A 24,390-nucleotide genomic window follows, 5' to 3' on the forward strand; every position below is an offset into this window, starting at 1 on the left:
ACACACACACACACACACACACACACACACACACACACACACACACACACACATCTGGGTAGTGGCCAAATGACGTTCCCCTGGCTACAATGGCCTTACCATGGTAGATACACTCCAACACACAGTACAGTAGTGACTCTCATTCATTGCAAAAAACACACACATTTTTACAGTGATGATCATAAAAACACACACACACACACACACACTTCCATGCAAATTCCATCCTATAAAAACACAAAATACATGCTCATAAGAACCCGCAGAAATATTAACGTACTTGCCAAAGCTCACTGGCCAAATGCCCCGACACACACTCACATATTATTATTTTTTTACTGCCGAAATGATGTGTTAATAAACACAAAACATTATAATAATAAAATTACTAAAAATAATATACGAGAGCATAAAAAAAAGGAGGGAAATTCTGCTTTTTTTCCTGAGAAAAAATGTGCATAATAATTTATTTAACACAATTTTGGCAAAAAAAAAAAAATATAATATAAATTCTCTTTTTTCTTAGAATGAATGTAGGTGTGTGTGTGTGTGTTTATGCTACCATGTCTACATTTGTGGAGTGTTATTGTGTTGGCTTCGTTCTGTGTTAGTGTCTAGTATACATTTGGCCACATACCTGGCGAGTGGACGAAGTAGGCCAGGTAGAGGTCGAGCTCCTTGACGGACACTCCGATGTGGTGCGGCTGGACACACAAGCCAGGGTTGGTGCACTGTGGCGACTTGACCAGCCGCTCTCCGTCCGTGCTCTCCAAGGGGCTCCCCTTGAACAGGATGACCATCACCAGGTCCAGTCGCCACACCTTGTCAGCCTGGCGGAGGCAGTCGATGCGACGGATCTTGCCCTTCTGGTCGGGGTTGGACAGCACGCAGCAGGGGGGCTTTTTCCCCGTGATGGTGAGCACAAAGTCCTCGCGGAACTCAGGCCGGATGTCCTTACGGAGCTTGGCCAGCAGGCGCGAGGCCCACTTCTGCTTGATCTCTGGCTTTTCCCCCAGCAGCTCATCCTTCACTGCGCGCTCTTCCTCCTTGGACATGCGCTTCTCATGTTTCTTGAAGTACTTGCGCTTGCGGGCCTGCAGGTTGAACCAGGTGTAGGCAAATGCGCGGACATGGGGCAGCAGGGCCTCGATGAAGGGGTGGAATTCATCCTGGATGAGGGAGGATGATGGGTGGAGGGTGGAGGAGAGGGAGGAGGGGGGAAAGCAGGAGGAGGCAGTGGAGAGAGAGGGGGAGAATGGGGGAGAGAAGGATGGGGAAAGAGGGAGTGGGGGTGAGGAGGGGAAGAGAGAAGAGAGGCAGTTAGCACCGGCGCGCAGCATGGAGGAGCGGCGCCTGCTCTGTGTGAGCAGAGGGAGAGAATGAGCGAGGGGTGCAAAGAGAGAGCGAGAGAGAGAGAGCGAGAGAGAGAGAAGAGAGAGAGAGAGAGAGAGAGAGAGAGAGAGAGTAACACCTAACATACATCACAATAGGAGGACATTATACAAAACACAAACAACACAATAAGACAAAAAATATTAACCATCCACTGTGAGGACTTTCTTGAAATAATGTTGGTGCAAAAATGATGTCCCCGTCTAAAATAAAATATCCAATTTATCTTGGCTACCAATATAAAAATACCAAGAAAAAAAGCAATAAAATACTTACTTGTTATGTATGTATATGTGTTTATATATATATATATATATATATACACATATATGTGTGTATATATGCATACATATATAACAAACATAATGCACTACACTACAAAAACTACAAAAAATTTATATAAAATATGTGTCAAATGTCAGATTCTAATTATTAAAACAAAAAGTGTGAAATATTTGCGAACGAGCAACAAAACCTGCATCATAAGCGCTGGAAATCAAACAGTCGTCATAATGAAACACTTGAATAGAACAAGAATAACGTGGTAGTTACCATTTTGATCTCTCATCATAAATTCACCCGACGATTGCAAAGAAACTTAAAATGCACCACCAATTTAGAAACTGGATTGTTGAGCCAAAAAGGTGCTGGAGTGGTGCTGCGTATATTCAGAAACCAAAAACTGAGGGGGAAAAATGAAGCAAAAAGAGAAGCTGAGAAAGTGTCCAACAAAAGCAGCAGGGGGGAAAAGCTGAGAAAGAGGAGACAGGCCAAAAGGGCGCAGTGTAATACCAGCACAGGAACACAGGAGGTACTGTAGCAGGAGCTGCAGGAGAGGTGCTGTTCAAGAGCACAACAGAAGGAGAGTATAAGTTCAACAATCTCTGTCTGAAAGGATAAAAAAGAGCTGGCAGTACACAAACAACATGAAACAGATATCGCAGTAAAAATGATAAAACTCTCAAAAACTTAATTAAGCTTCTTTGTTTGTTTGCAAAAAAATGCAGAAAAAAAAAGTCTTGATAAAAAAGATCTTTAAAAAAAAAAGGTTGGCAAAGCAACGCAGGCTATTAGTTCAATTCTGTAGGATCTGCATAAGACTCACGGAGAGGGAGAGAGAGCTGGACAAGGGGGGTGCAGACAGAGGAGAAGAAGAAGAAGAAAAAAACAAAAACAAGAGGACCGAGTCAGTGTTGGAAGAGTGTGCACGACCGCTGGCAAACCCGAGTGCAGCTTCTTTTTTCCCCCTCTTTCTCTCCAACTCTGTCTCTCTCTTTCTCTCTTCCTCTCCACTTTCCTTCTCTAACCATTGACTGAGTCTGTGCCAACACGCAGAGGGCCCACCTATTTGGCACCGAGTCTCAAACAGCCCAGCCAATACGCTCTCTCCCAGCGCTGAAAGGGAGGGAAGAGAGCAATGGCAGAGGAGAAGCAACGAGACGGGGGCGCGAGAGGGTGGTTGGTTGGTGGCTGGTAGTGAAGGGAGAGAGAGAGAGAGAGAGAGCGAGAGCGAGGAGGAGGGAGGGTTGAAGGAGGGGGATTGTGTGCGGTGCAGGCAGAAGGCACGTCATTAGCCAAATAGACAAGTTCCAATCTAGTGCAAAGGCAAAGTCCAGAGGATATTAATTTTACATGCATCCAATCCAGACAGCACCCGCCCTTCTGAAGCCACCCCCCAACCAGCCTCCGTCACAGCATGGTCACAGTGGTACCAACAAACCAGCTCACTCCCTCCCTCCCCTCCCTCCAGTAACACCCTGCCTCTGTCTCTCTCGCGCTTTCTACTCGCGTTACACCACCTTGGCATGGGATGGCATGAGAAAACACAGGCCCCAAAATCCCACTAGACCCTGGGACCAGCAGCTGCTCCTGGATTTACCACACAAACAAAGAGAGGCGGAGGAAAGAAAATGCCCATTACCCCCACCCCACCCACCCCCAACAATAAATACCATCCAAAAAATGCTCTCCTGTTTCAAAATGTACAATCGAATCCAAACTGGCCCCTTAGTTCTTTTTTATTTTAGGTCCACTTTAACAGCCCCAACAGCACACACACACACAGAAACACTTAAAAGTTTGTGTTACCAAATTAGAGCACATTTGTGAGCGACAGACCGGATTCGGTGGACAATGACGGCTGAAAATGCTGTGCTGGGCAGCTTCATGTAAGTCGCCAGTACATGTAAAGCCGTTTACTAAGACTGGATATTGAATCAGTCTAAAGCAGACTATTCTGCTTCCCGGTAATTCACAAAGCTAAGCTTAATGCTATCATACTCAGATGCGCTGAGGATGTAGTCGTGAAAATAATGCAGTCGCTAAACTGTCCATATTTTTCGCTCGTGGTACACTAAAAGGGTCACAGTGACACGCGATTAGGATTGAACAGCAACAGAAAGCGCACGAGCTCCTCTGGCGAACACTCTGTCTCATCCTCATTGGCTGACCCACATGACCTAAGAGGAACAAATGTGCCCAGTGCACCATGGGAGAATTATCTGCGAGACTTAGGCTCTCATTGAGGATTGGGTCAAAATAATTTGACGTCTTTGTCTGAAAAACAAAAATGTCCTTATTGGCCCGATATGACGCACATATGGACTGATCAACTCATTAGCAGTGCATTTAAGCGCCATTCTTCCAAATGACAATATAAGGACAACATTTGTCCGTTTGCGCTGTCCAATTTACATGAATTAGTCGATGAGGCTCACAGGAATTATGGAGACATTGTCAAAACTGGGATCTCAGCAGCGGGCTGCCACAAAAAGCTAACTTGTCATGTGGCAAAGTTAAGGGGCCCTGCCATTTGATTGTGGGATGAAGCCCCCCGCTGTGCAATGGGACAGGCTGTCTGTGTGAACGCCCTACAAAGGCCAGAGTCTTCTGGTTGGCTCCCAGGGCCATCAGATTTAGCCTGGCCTGCTCCCTCTGTCAGTGTCAGACAGAGAAGTCGCAGCCGGGATGACTGGCTGGTCCACTGACTGGCTGGCAACCTGGCTGTTAGGTTGGCTGAAAGGCAACACGACTGGCAGGGTGAATTACTGGTTGGCTACCTGGGTGGGTAGCTAGCTGGCTGACTGGCTCATCACTGCTAGTGCTGGAGGGGGTTGCAGACCCCATCTGGACCGAGCCGGGCCGGGCCGGGTGCCGATTGTTCATGCTAACATACGCCGGCTTCGCAGAGCTGTGCCGAAAAAAACGCAGGAATGAGTGGAGACGAATCATGAAGCGGCGGAGTTAACACAGATGTGCCTGTTTGTTTTTGTGTTTGAAGAATAATGATGGATATCTCTTATTTGAAAAGACTGAAGAGATTTTCCTTTTGATTAAAAAACAGCCACAGACGAGGAAAAGGAGTGACGAGAGCCAGGTATTACCGTCAATCCCTGTATTATCATTGCATCATTACTGACAGGTGAAAACAACAATAATAATAAATAAAGAGCACTGTCTGAGAAATCTAAAGCTCTCCTTCCTCATTCACTTGGATCTCACCCAGCAACATTTTTCAGTAACACAATCAACTCACGCTTATCAACAAACAGTGGATGGAACGTCATACGAAAACTATTGAGACTACACATTAATCCATGTTGTTGAGCAAATACTGTTTTTATTAAATGTGTTGTCCTTCAAACACTACTTATAAAAAGAACCAAAAAGAAAACACTTCAAAAGTTAAATCTACACCCCATTGTGTCATGATCATAAACTCAACTGCATATCAAGAGCACTGGAACTGAACACAGTTCATAGTTAAGGCATAATCTTTTGTGATATTTGGACAAGAACTTGCCCTGCAAATTTAACACCTTTTATTAAAATTTCAGAGCCTCATTTGGTTTTTTTTCTGTTTGCCCACAGATCTTCAGGGCACAGAAGGAAAAGGAGATGGGCCGGTTTTTAGGCCTCCGCCACGGTTTGGACTGTGCAGGTATCTGCTCCTGTGCAATAATTTCAGGGAGACGTCATCTTATCTCTGAGTACCATGCTCTGTCTTTCAGAGAGAGAGAAAAAAACGACAACCTTTGTTCACCAGGACAGGGAAAGACAACCTCTCCTTCTGCCCAGACAGGCTACAACTCAAAAGAAAAATAATTCAACTCAGGTTTCATTAACATGGCCAAGTTTGGAGCTGCAGCAAGTGCCAAAAATACAAGACAAAGAAAAAAAATCCAAGACCTTAGTGTTAAATAGTGCAAAATGACCTATTGCACAGACAAGGACGCAAATCATGAAGTATGTGTGTGTGTGTGTGTGTGTGCGCGCGCGCGCGCAATGAAATGTATTATCGTAGTTGAAAGGGGTCATTAAAATTATACCTACAATTAAAATCGGCTATTAGAATTACCTATGTTAATGACTCTATTATTAAACACATATTTAAGTTCTGGCGAAGTGGAAACGTGTCATAATGGAACACACCTCAGATCAAACGGCCACGACGAATTTAAAACGCCCGAGAAAAATAACGTGCTCACTCACCGAGGAGAAAAGAAACCCACCTGAGTCACCGCGTTCACCGGTTATTCACCGTCTCTCCATCACCGGTGAGGCTTTAGATAGTGGCCGCGGCCTGCTCATCTTGACGGACCGTGTGCAACACCTAATTCCGTCCGTTTTTAACTGAATTTAAATAAAAAAATAATAATATAAAAAGTACGTGTAAGTGTGTGTGTGTGTGTGTGTGTCAGTCAGTCAGATATACGGAGCGCTTTTCCTTTTCTCACTTCGGTGACGGTCCTCGAGGAAGCTCGTCCTCGCGCGGCCTACGTCAAAAAAATGGGTCAAACTAAATTCTAAAAAGTCAAACCGGAAATTAAAAAAAAAAAAACAAAACAGGCGGTCTGCGTGTGGGGGAGTAATTCCAAATATTATAATTAAGCTTGACCTTAACTAAGAGAACAATTAGAACCACTTCAGTCACACAATGCCGCTTTTGCAGGAATCCTCTCCAAGTGAGTGTTCATTTATTAATGTGGCCTTCTTATTATTATACGCCAATATTATAAATAGACTAATGACGCCTTCAACTGCATTTGCACAAGCAGTAGTTGCTGCTTATGAGTTTTAGTGTCACACAATTAATGATCACAAACGTTGTGTACTTGGGCCTGTGTCCTGCAGTGCTGTCACGGGCTATAACAAGCAGTTACCTGAGATGAATTTCTGCTATGTTTGTATGTGTTCAAATAAATGTCAGGGTTCACATATATACGTAGGACACGTGAAAAGGAAACATCAGGTCATCACATGTGCTCAATGCCACGTCCTGTGGTGGGGTGGACACCTTGGTTGTGAGGCAATGGGTGATCATGTAACTGAGCTGCATGACACAGAGAGCTCTGATGTTATATATTATAATAAATATGAATTAAATAGATTATTCTCTTTTGTATTTGATGTTAAAGTTTGATTCCGAACAAAGACAGAATGGTATCTAAAAAGAAAGTGAAGAAAAACACAACATAAGAACATCCCAAATGTCCCAAAAATCCTATCTGGCCTTAAAACAGGTCTCTCTTTTTCTCTCTTTAAATGTAGCCCTATAAATACACTTTTTCATATTTCCTGTTACTATTATCATATTATGTTATTGTTTATTTACCTCTGACATGACCTAAATAATACAAAATTCACAAATAGGTGCAAAGATTGTTTAAAATCAGTAATTTCTTGCAATCAAAAATTACATTAAGCTTAAACAATATGAAAGGTTGCGAGACAAAATTCAAAAAAGGAAATTAATTAATGTAAATTAATTTAAATGTATTATTTAAATTTTTAAATAGCAGTAGTAGGAATAATGGTAATAATAATGTTATTTTGTTATTGCTGGACAAATATAAGAAAACCTTTGTTCTTAGAACATTTTAATTTTAGAAACATTAGAAACAAAAAAATAATAATTCAAACTATTACAGTATGTGGCCCTGGTCCTCTTCCATAACTGTAAGACGTCATCTGTCTGAAGACGTTTTCATTTGTGTGACTTTCAGGGTTTTTGTTATATCTGATCAAAATGGTTGAGAGAGAGAGAAGAGAGAAAAAGCTGATGAATGATACCACATGTCAAGATTCAACTTAGAAATCTGCTGTTTAAAATCACACATTGACAGTGGTGAAGTAAGGGAAAGACTGAGCCATTTTGTTTTTTATTTTTGTGTGTGTGTGTGGGTGTAATATGTTTTCTAAAAAAGTTTAGTATATAAATCAAATATTTTTCAATGTCTGCCAGATCAAAATGTCAGTTCTAAATTTTATATAACACAAACATCATTTTGTTTCAATGACATAATATTATTTTTTGTCTGTTGTTGAAAGCAAAACATTTTGGGGGGGCTGCACAGCAAATTTTCCATATTTTCTTTCCATTCAAGGCCCAGGAAAAATAGAGGGAAGGTGAAGAGGGAGCAGGCCCTGACGACTGGTGACTAACAGCCTGCTATTACGAGGTGATGGGTAAGTAACCTCACAAGCCTCAAGGACATAAAATAATCATAAATATGTTTGAATAAACTACTATTTCTTGGAAACACTAATGAAATAGAAAATAATAGGTTTCCCTTCCTTCCTCTTTCATTCAGTTACTGAAGCCCACACACATGTGCATTTACAAAAAAACAGTCACATTATTCCTCTTTTAAATGTCCTCTTTAACTTCTCATCACTGTCAGTCTTTCCATTTTAATCCAGCTCTGAAACCTTTTCATCCATTCCACTCCTGGGAAGGTAAAAAAAACAGAAAAACGTTCCCTCTTTCTGCTCTCTCGCTCTCTCGCTCTCTCCCATCAGGCCCAGATTGATGTTAAAAGTGTGTCTGTGCATCATTTGTAATTATGCCTGTTTACACACTGAAGCATTACTATGTGTGAAAGTCTGGAAGCCATTTGTGGCATGAGGCTGGGATGGAAAGACAGCGCGAGTGAGCTTTAAAAGTGCTCCAGAGGGCTGATACCGAGCCGGAGCTCCTGACATGACTGCAGACCTGGAGAACATTACACTCACATGTCCTTCCACAGTTGTGCACTGGACTGTTCCAAATTCAAATGTAAGCACATCAAAGATAAAATCATGAAGCTTTCATGATTTCTTTTGGGGGGGATAAGTATTGAAAATGTATTCAGCGAGGGTTTCCTTGAGGTTTGTGTGGTTTCTCTACGACTCTGCATGCAGGCCCATCTGTATAAATTTCACCTTATGTAGTTAATTACAAACACAACTGTGGGTGAGTTATAGGCCCAATTCATGTTTGGAAAATATTTTTAAATATTATATTTATATTTAATATATATAATATACCCTTAGTACAGTGAGGGTTTGCATGCTTAGATTTGGTGGAAACTTTGTATAAAACTATGGTGGGGACTGCCAAGAGAACTGAGAGGAAATATACATTTACTCTGATGCAAAACCTAATCAACTTAAACAAGACTTAATCTTGATAATGGTGCCTTCAATTAGAGGGAATGTTTCTCTTCGGAATGATGTTATCGCAAGTATAAATAAAACTGGGCAAAATTATAGATTTCAGACTAAATTAGGAGATTCTGGCACAGCTTGTTACAAACAATGATTTAATAAAAACCACTTCAACATGTGGCTGCAGCAAAGTGGGCCAGTATAGGATTTCACACAGGCGTACACTAAGTGAACACATATAGACTAAGCTTTTTGTGTGTTTACAACGGTTTCTATAGCGTCACCATGGCAAGTGCACGCACACACATACGCACACACACGAAATGGTGTGGTATTTTCTGGCATTATTTCCTTTTGAGCAGGGCATTTCCAATAAGGTCAAGTTGTGTGTTGCTGTAAATATACAGAGAAGGAGAGCACTAGTCACACACACTTCCTCACTGTATCACCCCGCTCAATTCTGCACACACCTTTCGGCCAAGCGTTCCAGTCGGCACATGCTGGCGGTGCACACACACACACACACACACACACCCACTGGCTGCGGTTGCCCTGCCTACAGCTGCAGCGAGGGCTTTGAACCACATGGTTAGCAAATACAGCAGGAATAAAGTAGATAATGAAACCCGATATCCCCTCCCCTTCATGTCCTGCTCCAACAGCAGCCAAGGCCTGCTTCTCCTCGCACAAGAGATGCACTATTGAGAGACTTTCGCTCTCCCTCTCCTCTCCCATTCTTTTATTTCTCCCTGGTCCCCGTTCTGCCAGTCGGCAAGGCGAGATGCCAGCCTCTCCCCATAGCCGGGCAGAGTGCCCTCACCCTTTATGCAAATGCTCAACCACAAGCCCAACTCACACATTCATTCTGTGCCCCCCACATTCACCTATCCCTTCATTCCTTAATTTCTTTCTTTCACCTCTTACTTTGCAATCCTTTCCTTAACGTCCTGTCCTGGCCATACCTCTGCCTTCCGCTGCTTCACCCCTTCATTTCCACCAGTCGCAGATGAGCTTGCTATCTCAACTGCTATCCATCTTTGAGCATCCCTCACTCCGCCCCCCCCCACCCCCCCTTCTCTCCTTTCACTGTAGGACTCCCTCTCCCTTCCCTTTTCACACTGTCGCTCTCTCACACAGCTTGACTCACCCAGACTCAAACTTGTGCACTCATTCTTTGGCCGGTGCCAGACAGGCAAGTGCAGAAACTCCACTCACACTCTCTCCTTCTATCTCATTCACTTTCTTCCTCACACACACACACACACACACAAGATTTCCCTTTATAAATTCTGCCGTTATATTATCTATCATCAGGAAGTATTCAATAATAATCATTATAATAATACATTATATTAATGTAGTGTTTAAAGGATATTCAAAGGCACAAAATGAAAACACACAGATAAAATGACACAGCATTTAAGAGTAGTGGGTCTTAAATGCAGTTTTAAAGTAGGATAATTAGGGTTGGTGTTCCAGAGGAACATTCAGTGCTTGTGTAAATGTACATGTTTGTCCATATTCTCCCTCAACATCTATTCTCCTCATGTTTGACTGATTGCTTCCTCGATTGTTGAACAGGGTGCTATTATATAGAATTATATATAGAACGCATGAAAACATTTAAAAAAAAAAAAAAAAAGTACTAGAAGTGCAGTGGTTTCACCATGCGTTCAGTCATGATAGCATATTTTAACCACAGCCAACTTTATTATGAAAAGCATGCTATATTTTGTATCATAATATTATTGTGGGTGCAACTAATGACTGAAGAAATATTAACTGTGAGATGATAGCAGTTGGCTTTTTGTGCTCACTAAAAAAGAAATAATAAAAATTAACTAAATTAAAGCAGGGGTTTAATGTAGAAAAACGTGTGTGTTTTTTTTAAATTATGTCCATCATTTAATCTCTTTATTTTTCCCAAGTATGACATTCAAATAACGTTTGGTTAGTTGCGGTCTGTTACTTCTGACTAAAATAAGATAAAAGTTAGATCTCAAAAAAGCAACAAGAGAGAGAAGCGCTCAGCCTGGTGATCACAATTTGTCAGCTGTAATTGCAAAATTAAAATTGTTTGTGGTGTGCTACTTTGCAGATGGGAAACCAACCCTGTTACATTACTCTCCTATTTCCGCATCACTGAGCTTCCTATCAGGGACACTGGAGCTTGCGGATTTAATTCTGCTTATCATGTGAGCTGGAGTTTTGCCTGTGCTCAGTTGGCGCTGCAAGGGTTAAACGATGCCCGTTCCCTGTGGCATGATATGAGCTGGGCTTTTGCCTGTGCACTCTGCCTTGTCTGTGCTGAGTTGGGAGTGTTAGGGGTTAAGAGTGGGTGGCTGCTCCAAGTGGCTTCCTATACAACTCTGATCCTATTAGGGTTAAAAGGTGTTTGTTCCAAATGGCTTCCTGAGAGCCGGGTCTTAATCTCTGCTATGCTTGATGGGCTTGGGTTAAAGGGAGACGAGCTCTTGACAGCAAGTTATTCCTGACTCTGAGCTGGCAGTGTGAGGGTCAAAGGTCACCATGCCCCTTTTGAGTGGCATTCCCTGGCAGGCGAACACCATGCCAGAGTGGAAGGACCAGAGGGCACACACACACACACACACACACAAACATGTGCGAGGCGAGAAACAAAGAGCCTTCGCGGCCACATGCACGCGCACATACACACATAAAGACATGTGCACCGACGCACAACAACTAAATCATTTTGAAACTTTTATCCTCTCAAACTAGTGCTTTCCTTTTTTAAAGATGAATCTTCCAACAAAGCAGGGGGAGGACAGACAGACACACGGTGCAGACGGGCGCCTCTGGGAGAGTGTGTGTGCAGTTATCTCCTCTGTGACCACACTCGCTGACTTCCTCGGCCTAAACTACCACCTCACTCAGACCTCAGGAGCACCACAGTACCACAGGCAGACAGCCATAAGTACATGTCCTCAGAGGGGACGTAAAATGGAGGAAACCCACCTCGATAAAAAGGCACCTCACAAACAGGGCAGGCAGGAAAAAAAACAACGAGTGCCGTTTCCCTTATCCAAGCTTCGGGTAAGAGTTGGAAATGTACACCAGTTGAATAAATTTCATTTAAAATAGTTATCACATTATACGTCTATATCTATCTATCTATCTATCTATCTATCTATATATTTATAGGGAATTAAATAAATAAAATACATTTTCCAGAAGGATAATACATGCTCCACACCAGTGTTTCCCAGAGTTCTTGTATGTGGATCCACTTTTTAAACATGACAAACTACTGTGGCGCAATTCTTCACGACAAGAGTAAATCTTTCCAAATTTTCTGACTAGTTTTACTGCCATTTTTACAACACCTAATATTATTTTTGAATTGGCAAACACCAGTCATGTCCAAGAAATATCTGTTTGAAAAATGAAACACAACTTCAATTTATGCATAGCTATTTAATGTAAGTAAAAATATGGAAAAGGTGTAGTTAATATTATTATTAGCTTGCACCTGGTATATTGGTATATATTATTCTGTATTGGACGCAGATGGAATAACATACTTTATGTGAAATATTGTACACTGGTCAGATTTACTAATGACGACGATGATGAGTTTATGATAAGATTTATTTATTTATTTACTTTTTTTCTGCAATAAATACTCACTAACTTATCATGCAACAAACATTGCGGTGTTTATCAATTCCCAGCGACTCTGGTCCAGTATGACATACCAGTCAGTCCCCATTTATAAACATGTGATTGTATGAAAAGATAGTATCACAGAAAAGGGAGCCAGAAGGAGAGAGAAAGAGAGAGAGAGCCGGACTCAAAGCAGAAAGAGCTGCCACGTCAGACGCTGCTGAGGCTTCTTGGCTGTCAGGACCGAAACAGACAGACAGACACGCACACACACTCACTCACTCAGTGGAGACACGCACGCACATGCAAATGCAGAATGGCCTGCTCATGCAGAGATTCACAAATCTGCACAAACACATGCACGCACAGAGACGCGGTTTGCTGTTTCTGCAGCGTTTAGAGAGCTGGAGTCTCTCAGCCAAGCCTGACACTCCTGCACAATGTAGCTCTCACTGCTGTTTGTCTGTGAGTCAGTGTGGATGGGACCGCTCCATCAACGACACAGGCCTCAATAATAAAACCAGCAAATCTTTCACTTGAGTTTACTCACTGGAGAGGTCTGTTCTGGGTCTGATTATAGTATGTTAGGATAGCCTCACAATTTACACTTATTTAGTTACACTCTTGCTCTTACGGCGGTGAAATAAACATTTAGCGCTCCAAATTTCAGCGCAGTATTTGAAAATGATTTAAACTGTGACCGCACTGTGCGCAAGACGTTCAAATATTTTTGTTCACATGCACAAATGAGACGGCACAGTGCCCTTGAGTCTTGTGTTATGTAGAGAGCTATTGACGCTCCTCGGCTGACCCAAATATAAATAAAATTAAATAAAACCAAAATCTGATGCAAAATAGGATTTGGCCTCGTCTTTATTTAGGCTGGCTTTCCAGTTTCTGGAGAAATTGCATTTTTGAACACAACAACACCATTGTTTCAGCTAATTGTAGCGGGGCTTTATATATATATAAATATATATATATATATATATACTCAAAATGGGGACAAATGCTTTTTAATCTGAAAGGCAGAAGAGGAGAAGGCTCTTCTGCTGAGATCTGATTCTCCAGATAGCACTTTGGCACCATGTGTTTCTAAGTACAGTAATATGGTTATGGTACATTACTAAAGGAACCAAATATGTGCATATCAAGCATTTTAGGCGGGGAAGAGCAACAACAATATGCATGACTTTATGAAACAATAGGGAGAAAATCTGCATGATGAGAAGCATTCCAAACGGACAAAGCTTAGTGACTTGTGAAAATTATTAAGATAGCCTGAGCTGTTCTCCGGAGAGGCAGACAGGGAGTCGGTGAAGTGTCTTTTAAGCTCAACAAATCCAACATAAGACCATGGCTCTTCCTGAGTGAATGAGAGCAAGGAGTAGCAGAGGGGGCTGTAAAGAATGAGGTAAAGTGGAGGTGAGAGATAATAGAGAAAACAGTGATAAGGAAAAGAAACGGGGGACCATTTAAGAGCAAGAAAAATGAAACGTAAGGAAAGTGAGAGTGATATTTTCAGATGAAATCACATGTGTGCTTTGGCATCGGGTAATCCGCTCTCATGCAGTGCAGCAAATGAACCTGACAACACCGGGCTGCCCTTTCCAACTGGATTTTATCACCTGAGTGAAATGGCCGCTTGAATTCACATGAGCCGATGACATCAATCTCTGCTCTGTCAGAGAAAGATCCTGTGCAGGCTTTTTATGTCGTGTTTTTTTAAATATTGTTTAGGCATCAAAGTCATGATGCAGGGGGGTGAACTCACTCACCCCTGCACATGTCCACCATGGTTGGACTCGCCTCTACAGTCGCCTCTTATTCACTTTAGGTTATTTCTGCTGTTTGTTTTCAAATCTTGCCCACTTTCTTCATATACACCTTATATAACCGCATGGTACATGCATGTGCATAAAATGAGAGAGACAGGTGCACACACAAACACACACACACGGGCCAGAAAGCAGAAAGTCAACAAACAAGGGTCACTTTTTAATCATCCCTAGTTTGTTTATTTAGCAGTAGTCAGGTTTTCACTCACAAACCTCACAAACTGCATTGCAAAATTCCACCTTTTAGACCTCGGAGGGAACATTCAAACAGTATTAATTCCTCTTGCTGGGAAAAGGTCTGGCCTTTTCCCGGAGCAATCCATAACATCTGAATATAAAAATAAATACGAAGAGCGGGCGCGCTCAAAAACCCAAAGTGAGGAGGAAAAAAACCTGCCGGGAAGTTTGACAGCAGTGTATGTTTTTCCTCTGTTTCCCCAGTGTCTGGGGCAACATTTTTATTTTTTATTTTTTTCAGAATAATCGCCCTCAATATGCTAAAGCTCCCAACCACATGTTCTCCTTCTAACTATCTTCTTTTTATTGATTTATTTAAAGAACCTCACCTTTCTATCTCTGTCTTCTCTTAATATTTACCCTTGTTCACTCTCCCTCTCTGTGCTGGACGCCCCTGTGCCGGTTAACTCACCACAAGCCAGAGGGAGGACCGCAAGAATGCTTAAATCAGCATAATTAGGCCTGTGTGTACTTTAAACACACACGTTTCCCCCGAGCCTGGACCTCTGCCACCCGTACAACACTGTGTACGCAGCCACGGCCCGTCTCTTTGAGTCAATAAACACAAACATATCAGCAGTCAGCCTCACACACATTCACACAGCACACACACGCACAAATACACACAGTGTACATATACGCAGAGCGTGACATGAAAAATGATGCTTTATTCCTCTCCCACCCTGTCGTACTAAAAGCTACCTCCCTGATACAGCTGCACTCCCCCAGCCATAACCACCATCACCACACTGACACAGTTTGACCCTTTACACAGAAAAGTACAGTAGGTAGGTTTCATATGCGTGTGCTCGGCACAGGAGAATAAAAAAAAAATTCCATAAGCAAGCCGGTGAAATTGAAGCATGAGCATGCACTCAAACAATGGTCGAGATCTCTGTTGGGTTTGTGGTTTTGTCCCACACACATCTGCATGTGTTTTAGGCTGCAGTGTTGCATTAACAAACAACTGCCTCCCAGTGAATCCAGGGCACTGGGCTGCATATGGGGATTATCAGTAGTCATTACAGACCATTTAATAATAATCACCACCATCAAAAACAAATCAGTCCAAACATGTGACATTCAGATGGCCAATATCACTGGCTGAGAGGATCATATTAGCGAAGATGAGAACTGATTACACTGTGTTTGGGAATTCGTCTCATTCCAATTATCCACACAACGTGTCAGTGACAGCTTGTTATTGTCTTTACCTGCCTTTTCGAGGGTCAAGGGTCACTCAACTCAACACAATAAAAAAGTATAAGTGAATAAGGCCTGTAGTAAAGCCGAAAACTTAAAATACTCGCCGCCTCAGGTGCAGACGGGCACTGACACAAGAGAGGTCGGCACTTTGCACTGCAACTCGGCCTTGTCCACATCGAAAACTGCACAAGAGGAAGAGTGGTGATCATGAAAGGCTTGTTAGCTGCTGCGCCTGCGGCCTGATACATTCATTTCAATTTCAAAGATATGCACAAGGAACAAGGAACTCCAGTAGACTCTGGTACATGCCACTGGCACTGGAGATACGGCAGGGATGCCACAGACTCTTCATTAAAACAAAACATAAAGTAGATTTGATTTTACGTTCAATTATTATTTTTTTTTAAAAAACATCGACCTGCCCTTAAAAAACACAAATGCATTTCATAAGGCCTCCGCGTTTCTCTCCTCCTGGCATAGCACTTGAGAGAGTGATCAGAACACCATGCTTGGTCTACTTCGAAAAATATTTTGTCAGCAGCATTTGATCAAAATGGTGTGATACTGTTTATATGTGGGTACACACACATGGAAAACTAGCCACAAAGAGGCCACTCTGTGTCTCTCTCTCTCACACACACACACACACACACACACAGACAGACACACACATTTCTCTGTTTGTGTGCTCACACAGCTGTGGATCTTGTGCAGGGTTCAACCAAGGTAAAGATATGGTATATTACGCAATGGCTTATAGATTTTTCCACCGCTGGCAGGCTGCCAGTGCTCTCAATGGGAGAGAGTATGTGAGACAGATACACACAAAGTGAGAGAGAGAGGGTGGGGGGGGATCAGAGAGCAGCACACTTTGTTCCACAAAGTCTGACTCACTAACTGGATTTACTGGCTGCTTTGCTGGGACTGCAGGCCTCTATGACCAGTAGTTAGACTCCATGTGTGTGTGTATCAGTATAATAACTCCTTAATCATACTCGGAGTAAAGATTGTTGGTGAAGGAGATTGTAGTAGATCTATTTGTTAGATATTGACTGCTGCTGTTAATAAAAAAATCTCTATCTCTCACTCACACACACACATAGATTAAACAGCTCATCATCATCCACAAAGCGGTCCAGTGTCTTTTACACGCAGAGCGATCACGACTTTGTTTTTAACCGCCGCCGTTCAAAGAGCCACACTGGAAGTTTTAATGCTTCGCGGTTCTCGGAGCAAACGCATCCGACAAAGCAAAAGAAAGACAAGTGGTCTTTCGACGAAATGTCTGTCATGTATGCACGTTAGAGTTTCTTTTTTTTACTTTTGTTGTTGTTCACGTCAGACAGTCGTCAGACTCTGTTCACGACAGCAGAGTCGGGGCGAAACAACAAAACTCTAACTGCATGCATGACAGCCATTTCGTCGAAAGACCACTTCCAAAATGAGACTTGGAAGAGTCAGCAGGATCACTTCAATCTGTTCTGAATCAGACTCTCGCCCGTCAGGACGATCAATCCGACTGTTTTCTTGTTTCGCTTACCAAGTACGTGACACGCATATGTTAATGAAACTTGTTTCTCATATCGGTGGCATCCATATTCTCCCGCCTTGGTTTAAGACGGCAGACATAATGTTCACACACAAGGCAGAGAAACGCATTCACAGGGCTGATTTGGCCTAGATCTTGTGCACTGTGGTTTCCCCTACTCCTTTTAATTGGGCTCTTGATGCTCGACATAGGGTGTACTTCCTCTAATTAGCTATATCTATAGCGTATGGGAGAGTGTATGAATGCATGCATGTGTAAAATCCTCTTTTGAGCAACACCAAACTAACTAAGAGCTTTAATTTCACGCTAGGCTGCATTGTCCCATTCAGTGGGGTAACCCCCACAAAAAGCCTCTGAGAAAATCAAAAAAAAAAAAAAACTTGAACGAAAAACACACCAAGGGTCTGGGAGGGGATGGAGGAGACAAACAACAACAAAAACAACAACTGAAGCTCATCCTCGAACAATACAGATCCCTCACTAACCGTTACTTCTCTATTAAAGGGAGCTAATTGACTGGGTGGAGGGGGTGGAGGAAGAGGAGTATAGGGTGGGGATGAAGGGGAGTCTGTCCCAGGCAGCTGCGAGAAGAGCGCGGTACATTGTGGCGTCTTATCTCCTGATTCCTTCTGGGAAACTCACGTTTCTACTGTCAGGTCATTTCATCACTTGCTGGCAAACTAACATATTTTGACTTTAAATGATGGTGAACGAGGCAGCACAGTGGTAGTTAACACTGGTGCCTCGGGATTGGCTCCCGCAACCCTCAAAGAGTGGGTAGTTTAATGGACATATGGATGAGGGTGAACTGCTGATCCTCAATCCTGAGATGAGACGATGAGGTTGTAACACAGGAGGGACATCACAATATATAATAATAAATTAGATTCAATTCATATTGCGATATAATGTCAGGTAATTATAGATTCATTTTGGTTCATAGTTAAAATGTGAAAAATATTTAATGGGCACAAGACAACGCGTTAAACCCGTTTTATTCGTGTTTTTCTGAACCCTGATGCCAACAAATGAAACATTATCAGACACCGAGCACCGCAGTAACAAAATCTCTGCAGCAGTTTTTGCAGAAACTTTTTCTACAATTATGTGACAAAAGCTGGCAAAGGCCAATCTGAGAGAGAGAGACGATCCCAGTGTAAGCACAGTGAAGTGATTCCTGAGCCACCTGTCTGTCTGTTTGTCTATCTGTCTCCAACACACGTGTGTGTTCAGTCGGATTTGACGCGAGTGTGCATTTGTGTGCGTGTGTGTGTGTGTGTGTGTGTGTGTGTGCCATATACTATTTGGGTAAACACAACTATATCACAGACCAACATGAGACCGCTATAGGGGCCGCCTGCTTCTACTGGCCACAGATCAGCCTAAACCTAATCCACACTAGGAGGCAGATGAGGACAGGTGTGAGGCCACATGGATTCACATGGACCAAACAGATATACATGCATATTGGACACGCACGCACACACTATCCAGTGTACAGCCACCTATTTCCCTGTGTTGCCAATTGCCTCAGTTAAGCTTGATGAATCCATTTTCTATGGGCAGTCAGGAAGACTGCACAGATAAGGGATGCATGGGGCGACTCTGAGCTACCGCAGTGCTTAGCTTTTATTGCAAATAAAAAATTATTATTTTATTCTCTTTAAGTACACACATTGAACACTTGACAAACATAATGCTCATTGTGCGATCTCAGATGCTTTTTTTCTCCGTTCACGTCGTCTGAATTTATTCACACACTGTGTGTAGCTGACATGGATACCTTGTGCCATTTGCCACATCCTTGCACTCCTTCCTCTGTCCCATCTCTTAGTCCCTGCCTATCAGCACCAAACTCCAGGCCAGGCGGAGTAAGGTGGAACTGGTCTGCCTCCAGCAGAAAGGATGAATAAGTAAAAAGGAACACAATGTACCCCGGGTTCTGCCGAGCTGCCTGGCGACCTGGCACAGTTGGCAGAGCACTTTCACCCGGCCTTTCGTCCACTACAGCGACCCTATTCTCCTCTGCCTTTGCTTTGCCTACCAACTAACTCAGTGTGAGCAGGATTACTGTGTGTGTGTGTGTGTGTGTGTGTGTGTGTGTGTGTGTGTGTGGAGCAAGGAGACATTAGTATGGGTTTGGTATGTTACCAGATCACGCAGGCCCACCTCAGCTTACACTCGCATCACCGTCCGCTCTCAGTGAAACCAGAACCGAGGGCTGACACAGGAGAGCCATCAACCCAAAACTGGGAGGGAGTAACACACACACACACACAGCTCGGAGAGTGTTTTGTGGACTTAGGTCTTGAATGTCAAACGAATGGATACTTAACTATATGGGCAGAGAAAAAGGAATAAATTGTTTCCTAAATAAGATACATTTCTTTCTTTCTTTCTTTCTTTCTTGCTGTGCATCTGTAGTCCCTGACAGATTAGGGAATAAATAAACAACACAGTCACAGACATGCAAACACATGACATGCACATCAGAGATGTCATCAAATCCATATTCTATGAGAATGAGCTTCACATGTGCTTCCACACACACTTCACTCCTTCATTCATCTCCATCACCAAAGACACTGACTGTACAGATTATTTTACTGTGCTTTGTGGCACAGCTGCCAATCTGCACGGTTGGGTGAATTTCTAGGACTCATTTGATTCCCCACAAAATCTAAAAACCCACTTTAGAACTACATATAATGAGGCGAGACACTTATGAGCAAGGGTCCACAAGCAAACACGGCGTTTTGCGTGTGAACTGTGCGGGGAAACGGTCTCTGGGTTTACAAGCGGCGCTTCAGACAGTTGGCAGCGTTTGTGAGACGCGCTGTACATTAACAGCCCACCACATCTCCTTTGTATCAGCGAGACTTCACTGCGGTGTTTGAAATAAACGCTTCCGCAACGCAGCTACATGCACGTTTGTTTTAATGAACGACGCCTTCAACGACTTCAAAGACGATTAAAAAAAAAATGCAAATACGTTTGCGTCACAGGAATGTGACACTTCCCCGTGATTCACCTGCAGAAGGCCATTCCAACAAAGACTGTATCAACATAAGTAATAATAATGATCATAATAATAATAATAATAATAATAATAATAATAATAATAACAATAATAATACACAAGTTGTGTGTGTTTTCTGGTGCTTTGTGAATTATTTACACGACTAAAATGATCAATGTGCGTGTGCGTGGACACGTACTTCAAAATAAAAAGATATCAAACAATCGCAGAATCTAACCACAGATGATTAAAGCAGACGCATGCAGCAAATTAAAGGCGGGTGTTGAAATCAAGTTTTAATTACAGGTGTGACACAGACAGGGGCACAGTAGGATGCCTTGTGGTTTTGGAGCGATACATACATATTTGTTTTAATTGCTTCGTATCTTAACACAAACACGAGTGCACTAACAAATCAGCTCCGCCTGGTTCCATCAGCAGGAGCGGGAGACGCACGAACAGCAGCCTGAGCAGATCAATATGTATCGCGCATATGGGCAGCACGCGTCCATGCGGCGCTCGTGTGAGAGGATCTGCTGCCAATTAATTTTAATTAATGGAAAGAAAGAGGGAACTCGATGCGGACCTCTGCCTCATACCACCAAGCTTGGAAAATTATCTGCAGCCTATACTAAATATGCAGCAGGGCCACTGTGCTTATATTACAAATCAAACAGATTATTGATTAGAAAGTGTCCCCCTCACTACTTCAAACAGGTCAGCAAAAACTTTATGTAACTAAAAAAAAATATTTTTTATATTTAAATGATGCACATTTTATACAGCACCACAAAAAAAACATTCATAAAGGATGTGATTTTATTATTTCTTTGCATTTGATCACTTCCTGAGAAAATAGACACATGGCTGCACCGAGAAGGCCTGAAATAACACTGCGTGTTTGCCACGGAGGTCCTGTGTTCTGTTTAAGGGAAAAGGGATGACTATAATTTATCTGCTGCATAATAACTCCAACATGAGCTTAAATACACTTTGGAAAGTGCATGTAATTGGTTTACAGCCATGTACAAGACAAACGTTAAATAGTGCGTTGCAGAGAGAATGGAGACACGCTGTGACCTCCCTGTATCAGTGCGAAATGTAACCTCCAGGGCTAAAGCTGAACAGATGTGCATTTGCTGTGCGGAAGTATTTCACTTTGCAAATGAATGTGTCATAATTATAAAACGTCTTTTTGTATGAGTCTTGAATAACGTGACACGTTTGACCTCAGATTAAAACACAGAACCAGAGTCTGATAGAAAAAAAAAACGTAAGAAAAGTTACATTTCAGCCTCATCTTAAAAAGAAGGAAAATATGCTTCTTTATTTGAAAACTCTGCTTTCTAATTGTGTAATTAGTGGAGCAGAAGCAGGAGAGACGGACACACGGCGGCCTGAAGCTGCAGCAGCTCTCTCCTGTTTAACTCTGCAGTGGCTGCTGGACTAAATATATGTACATTTGTGCAGAATTTAGGATCAGATGCAGGAAAAAAAAGGTCATTCAATTGACCTTTAGTTTTCATGGGCTCTTTGAATCTGATTAAATCCGTGGTATATTAAAAACAGAACATGTGAGCAATATTCAGCACATATGTATAATATTACAACATATGTAGGTAAGAACAGTCACTACTGTATTTAACGGCTGAGTGGTTGAATTATTTTCAGTGAGGAGGCTGCTGGTTATAATAAACCTACATACATATAAAATACCAAGGGATTTGTACTGATGGAAATATCTTAGTGCCAGGGGTGCGCAGAGCAGAGCTGAGGCCCCGAAGGTCAAAACTGAGTCTACAACTGTTACACGTCATTGCAAAAAAAAAAAAAACACGAGGTGAATATTCAAAATGCACAACTTTATTACAGCCTACAATATAACTGACGTTGAATTTTTTTAAGCAAAACATAAAAAGTATAACAGTCATCTCTAACAGAAACATTGACCCAAACGCCCTTTAAAATGACGCACCATGCAGCCATATATATATATACATATATATATATATATATATATATATATATGTATATGTACAAGATATATTATAAGTATATAATTTAGTTGATTTCGTGTTGTTCCTTTAAACCCCAACTGTATTTTATCGTTCATCAAACTGTAGCACGCACGCAGCTCGGGCACACGCCCACCATTCCCTCGCTCGTCTTGAAGACGCTTTTTAAAAATTTTTTTTTTTACAAATACTCGACTGCTGGAATAGAAGAGAAGAGAATAGAAGTGAAGAGGTTAAACCCGTGACCGTGACTGTGGCCTTACGTGTCCACGGTGAACCTAAAAGTCACCGTGGACACCGCGCGTGGCTGCATACCGGCAGACCGCACGTCAGATCCCCCTCCGCCTAAAAACTCCTAACTGTTACTGTACAACTGTAGGAAGCGGCATCAGTCCTGTGTGTGTGTGTGTGCGTGCTTGTGCGCGTGTATAGAATATGTATCGATTGACCCGATTGTTGCCGCCGGGTGATTGTAAATAGTCGCCAACTGTCCGAGAACGAAGCCCTTCTTTCTTCCCCTCTACTCCGACCTCCTTGTGATATAAAATAGATTTGGGAGAAGCGCCATTTTCTCTCCAAACCATGCGCAATGAGACGCACCAGAAAGCCCGCTGGAGGAGTGCCATTAAAAAGGAAGAGAGGGGGAGAGAGAGAGAGAGGGGAGTTGAAGCACTACCGGAGAAAAGAGAGCAGAGCTGAAAAAGAAGAGGTCCGTAAAAACGCAACAAATGACAAGCAGCAGCAGCAGTACTGTAACCACACACACACACACACTCACACTCACAAGACACCGGAAAAAATAAGCATCGACGAGAAGAAGCGTGAAAGCGGCCGCTGTCATTAGCTCACCTGTGTCAGGCAGTAAGGAGAGTACATGGCTGTGTCTAGAGATGAAAATTGGAGTTGTTGTTGATGTTAAAGTTGGATGGAGGTTCGCTGCGGTGCCGCATTGCAAAGCCGCTGTGGCTCAGTCCAAGCTGTAACCCCGCCTCACTCACTCACAGTGAAAGCTCCGCACTAACTTTAGGAGAAAGTTTTGCTGCGCTCTCTCTCTCCCTCACTGACTCTCGCTCTCTCTCTCTCTCTCCCTCTCTTCCCGCTTTTCTTGCATACCGACATAAATGTAGCCTCATAAGAAACGAATAATCTATCTATCTATCTATCTATCTATCTATCTATCTATCTATCTATCTATCTATCTATCTATCTATCTATCTATCTATATTAATCTTTTCTGGTATATATTTGAAAGAGCTTACAATATTATGTTTAATGTTTTCAAAACAGGCATATGCCATATTTTTCTGAGTTTTTTTTTTCTCTAATCCAGTCTTTAAAACAGGCGCAGCGTAAACATGAATGATTGTGTGTGTGTGTGTTGTCTTTTGTATGTGTGTGCGTATGTGTGTGTGTGTGTGTGTGTTTTTTAACAACACTGATATCCTTTGCTTGGGGAAACTGCAAAAAAAAAAAAAAAAACACTGTGCACAACTGTGAACATGACAGAAACACACTCAGATCTCGCTGTGGTGTGGTTTTGTCAATGAATCAACTACATCTCTCCAAACACAAACACACAAACACACAGTAAACTAATTCATGCGTCTTAAATGCAGTAGGCCCTAAATGTGACTTTTTTTGGCCCACTAAATCAAACGTGTGCAGTGCCTAAAAATATTTGATGCCACTGAAACCAATACTTATATTCTATTGTTTATTTATATATCAGTTTACAGAGTAACCCAGAACTGCAAGTTCCCATTCTCCTTGTCCTGTTCTCAATATTTCTGGCAGCGTCTGTGAATGTCTTCAAGGAAGTAAACAAGTCCAAAGTTATTACAGCGAGTTGTAAATTTACTGTGTATGTGTGTGTGAGAGAGAGACACTGTGTGTCATTTATTCAGCTGTGATTCTTCGTCTCCTTTTTAACTGTCATCCAAGTCATATTCTGGTGAACTGTACGTGCATGTGGGCACAAAAGACACCTGAACTTGAAGTCTCATTGTGACTCCCATTGTGTGCAAGTGATACACTCTGTTTCTAATCTAGCTTGGCTTCATCCTCGCCCGCTGCCTGCTC

At 42.4% G+C, this 24,390-nt stretch overlaps 1 protein-coding gene across 14 annotated transcripts in view; it reads right to left on the reverse strand.

Annotated features, from left to right (window-relative positions):
• Window positions 1–24,390, reverse strand: part of nfixb (nuclear factor I/Xb) — a 101,483-nt gene that overhangs the window by 67,938 nt on the left and 9,155 nt on the right. For 11 of the 14 annotated variants that reach the window (XM_044029354.1, XM_044029350.1, XM_044029357.1 and 8 more), the window contains exon 3: window positions 638–1,169. In XM_044029354.1, coding sequence (XP_043885289.1) covers window positions 638–1,169 — 532 coding nt within the window. Of the gene's footprint in view, window positions 1–637; window positions 1,341–1,944; window positions 2,779–23,160; window positions 23,339–24,390 lie in introns of those variants that run through there. The other 3 variants (XM_044029346.1, XM_044029348.1, XM_044029343.1) reach the window with 3 other exon arrangements.

This window comes from Solea senegalensis, linkage group LG6, assembly GCF_019176455.1.
Source record: "Solea senegalensis isolate Sse05_10M linkage group LG6, IFAPA_SoseM_1, whole genome shotgun sequence".
NCBI classification, from domain to species: Eukaryota; Metazoa; Chordata; class Actinopteri; order Pleuronectiformes; family Soleidae; genus Solea; species Solea senegalensis.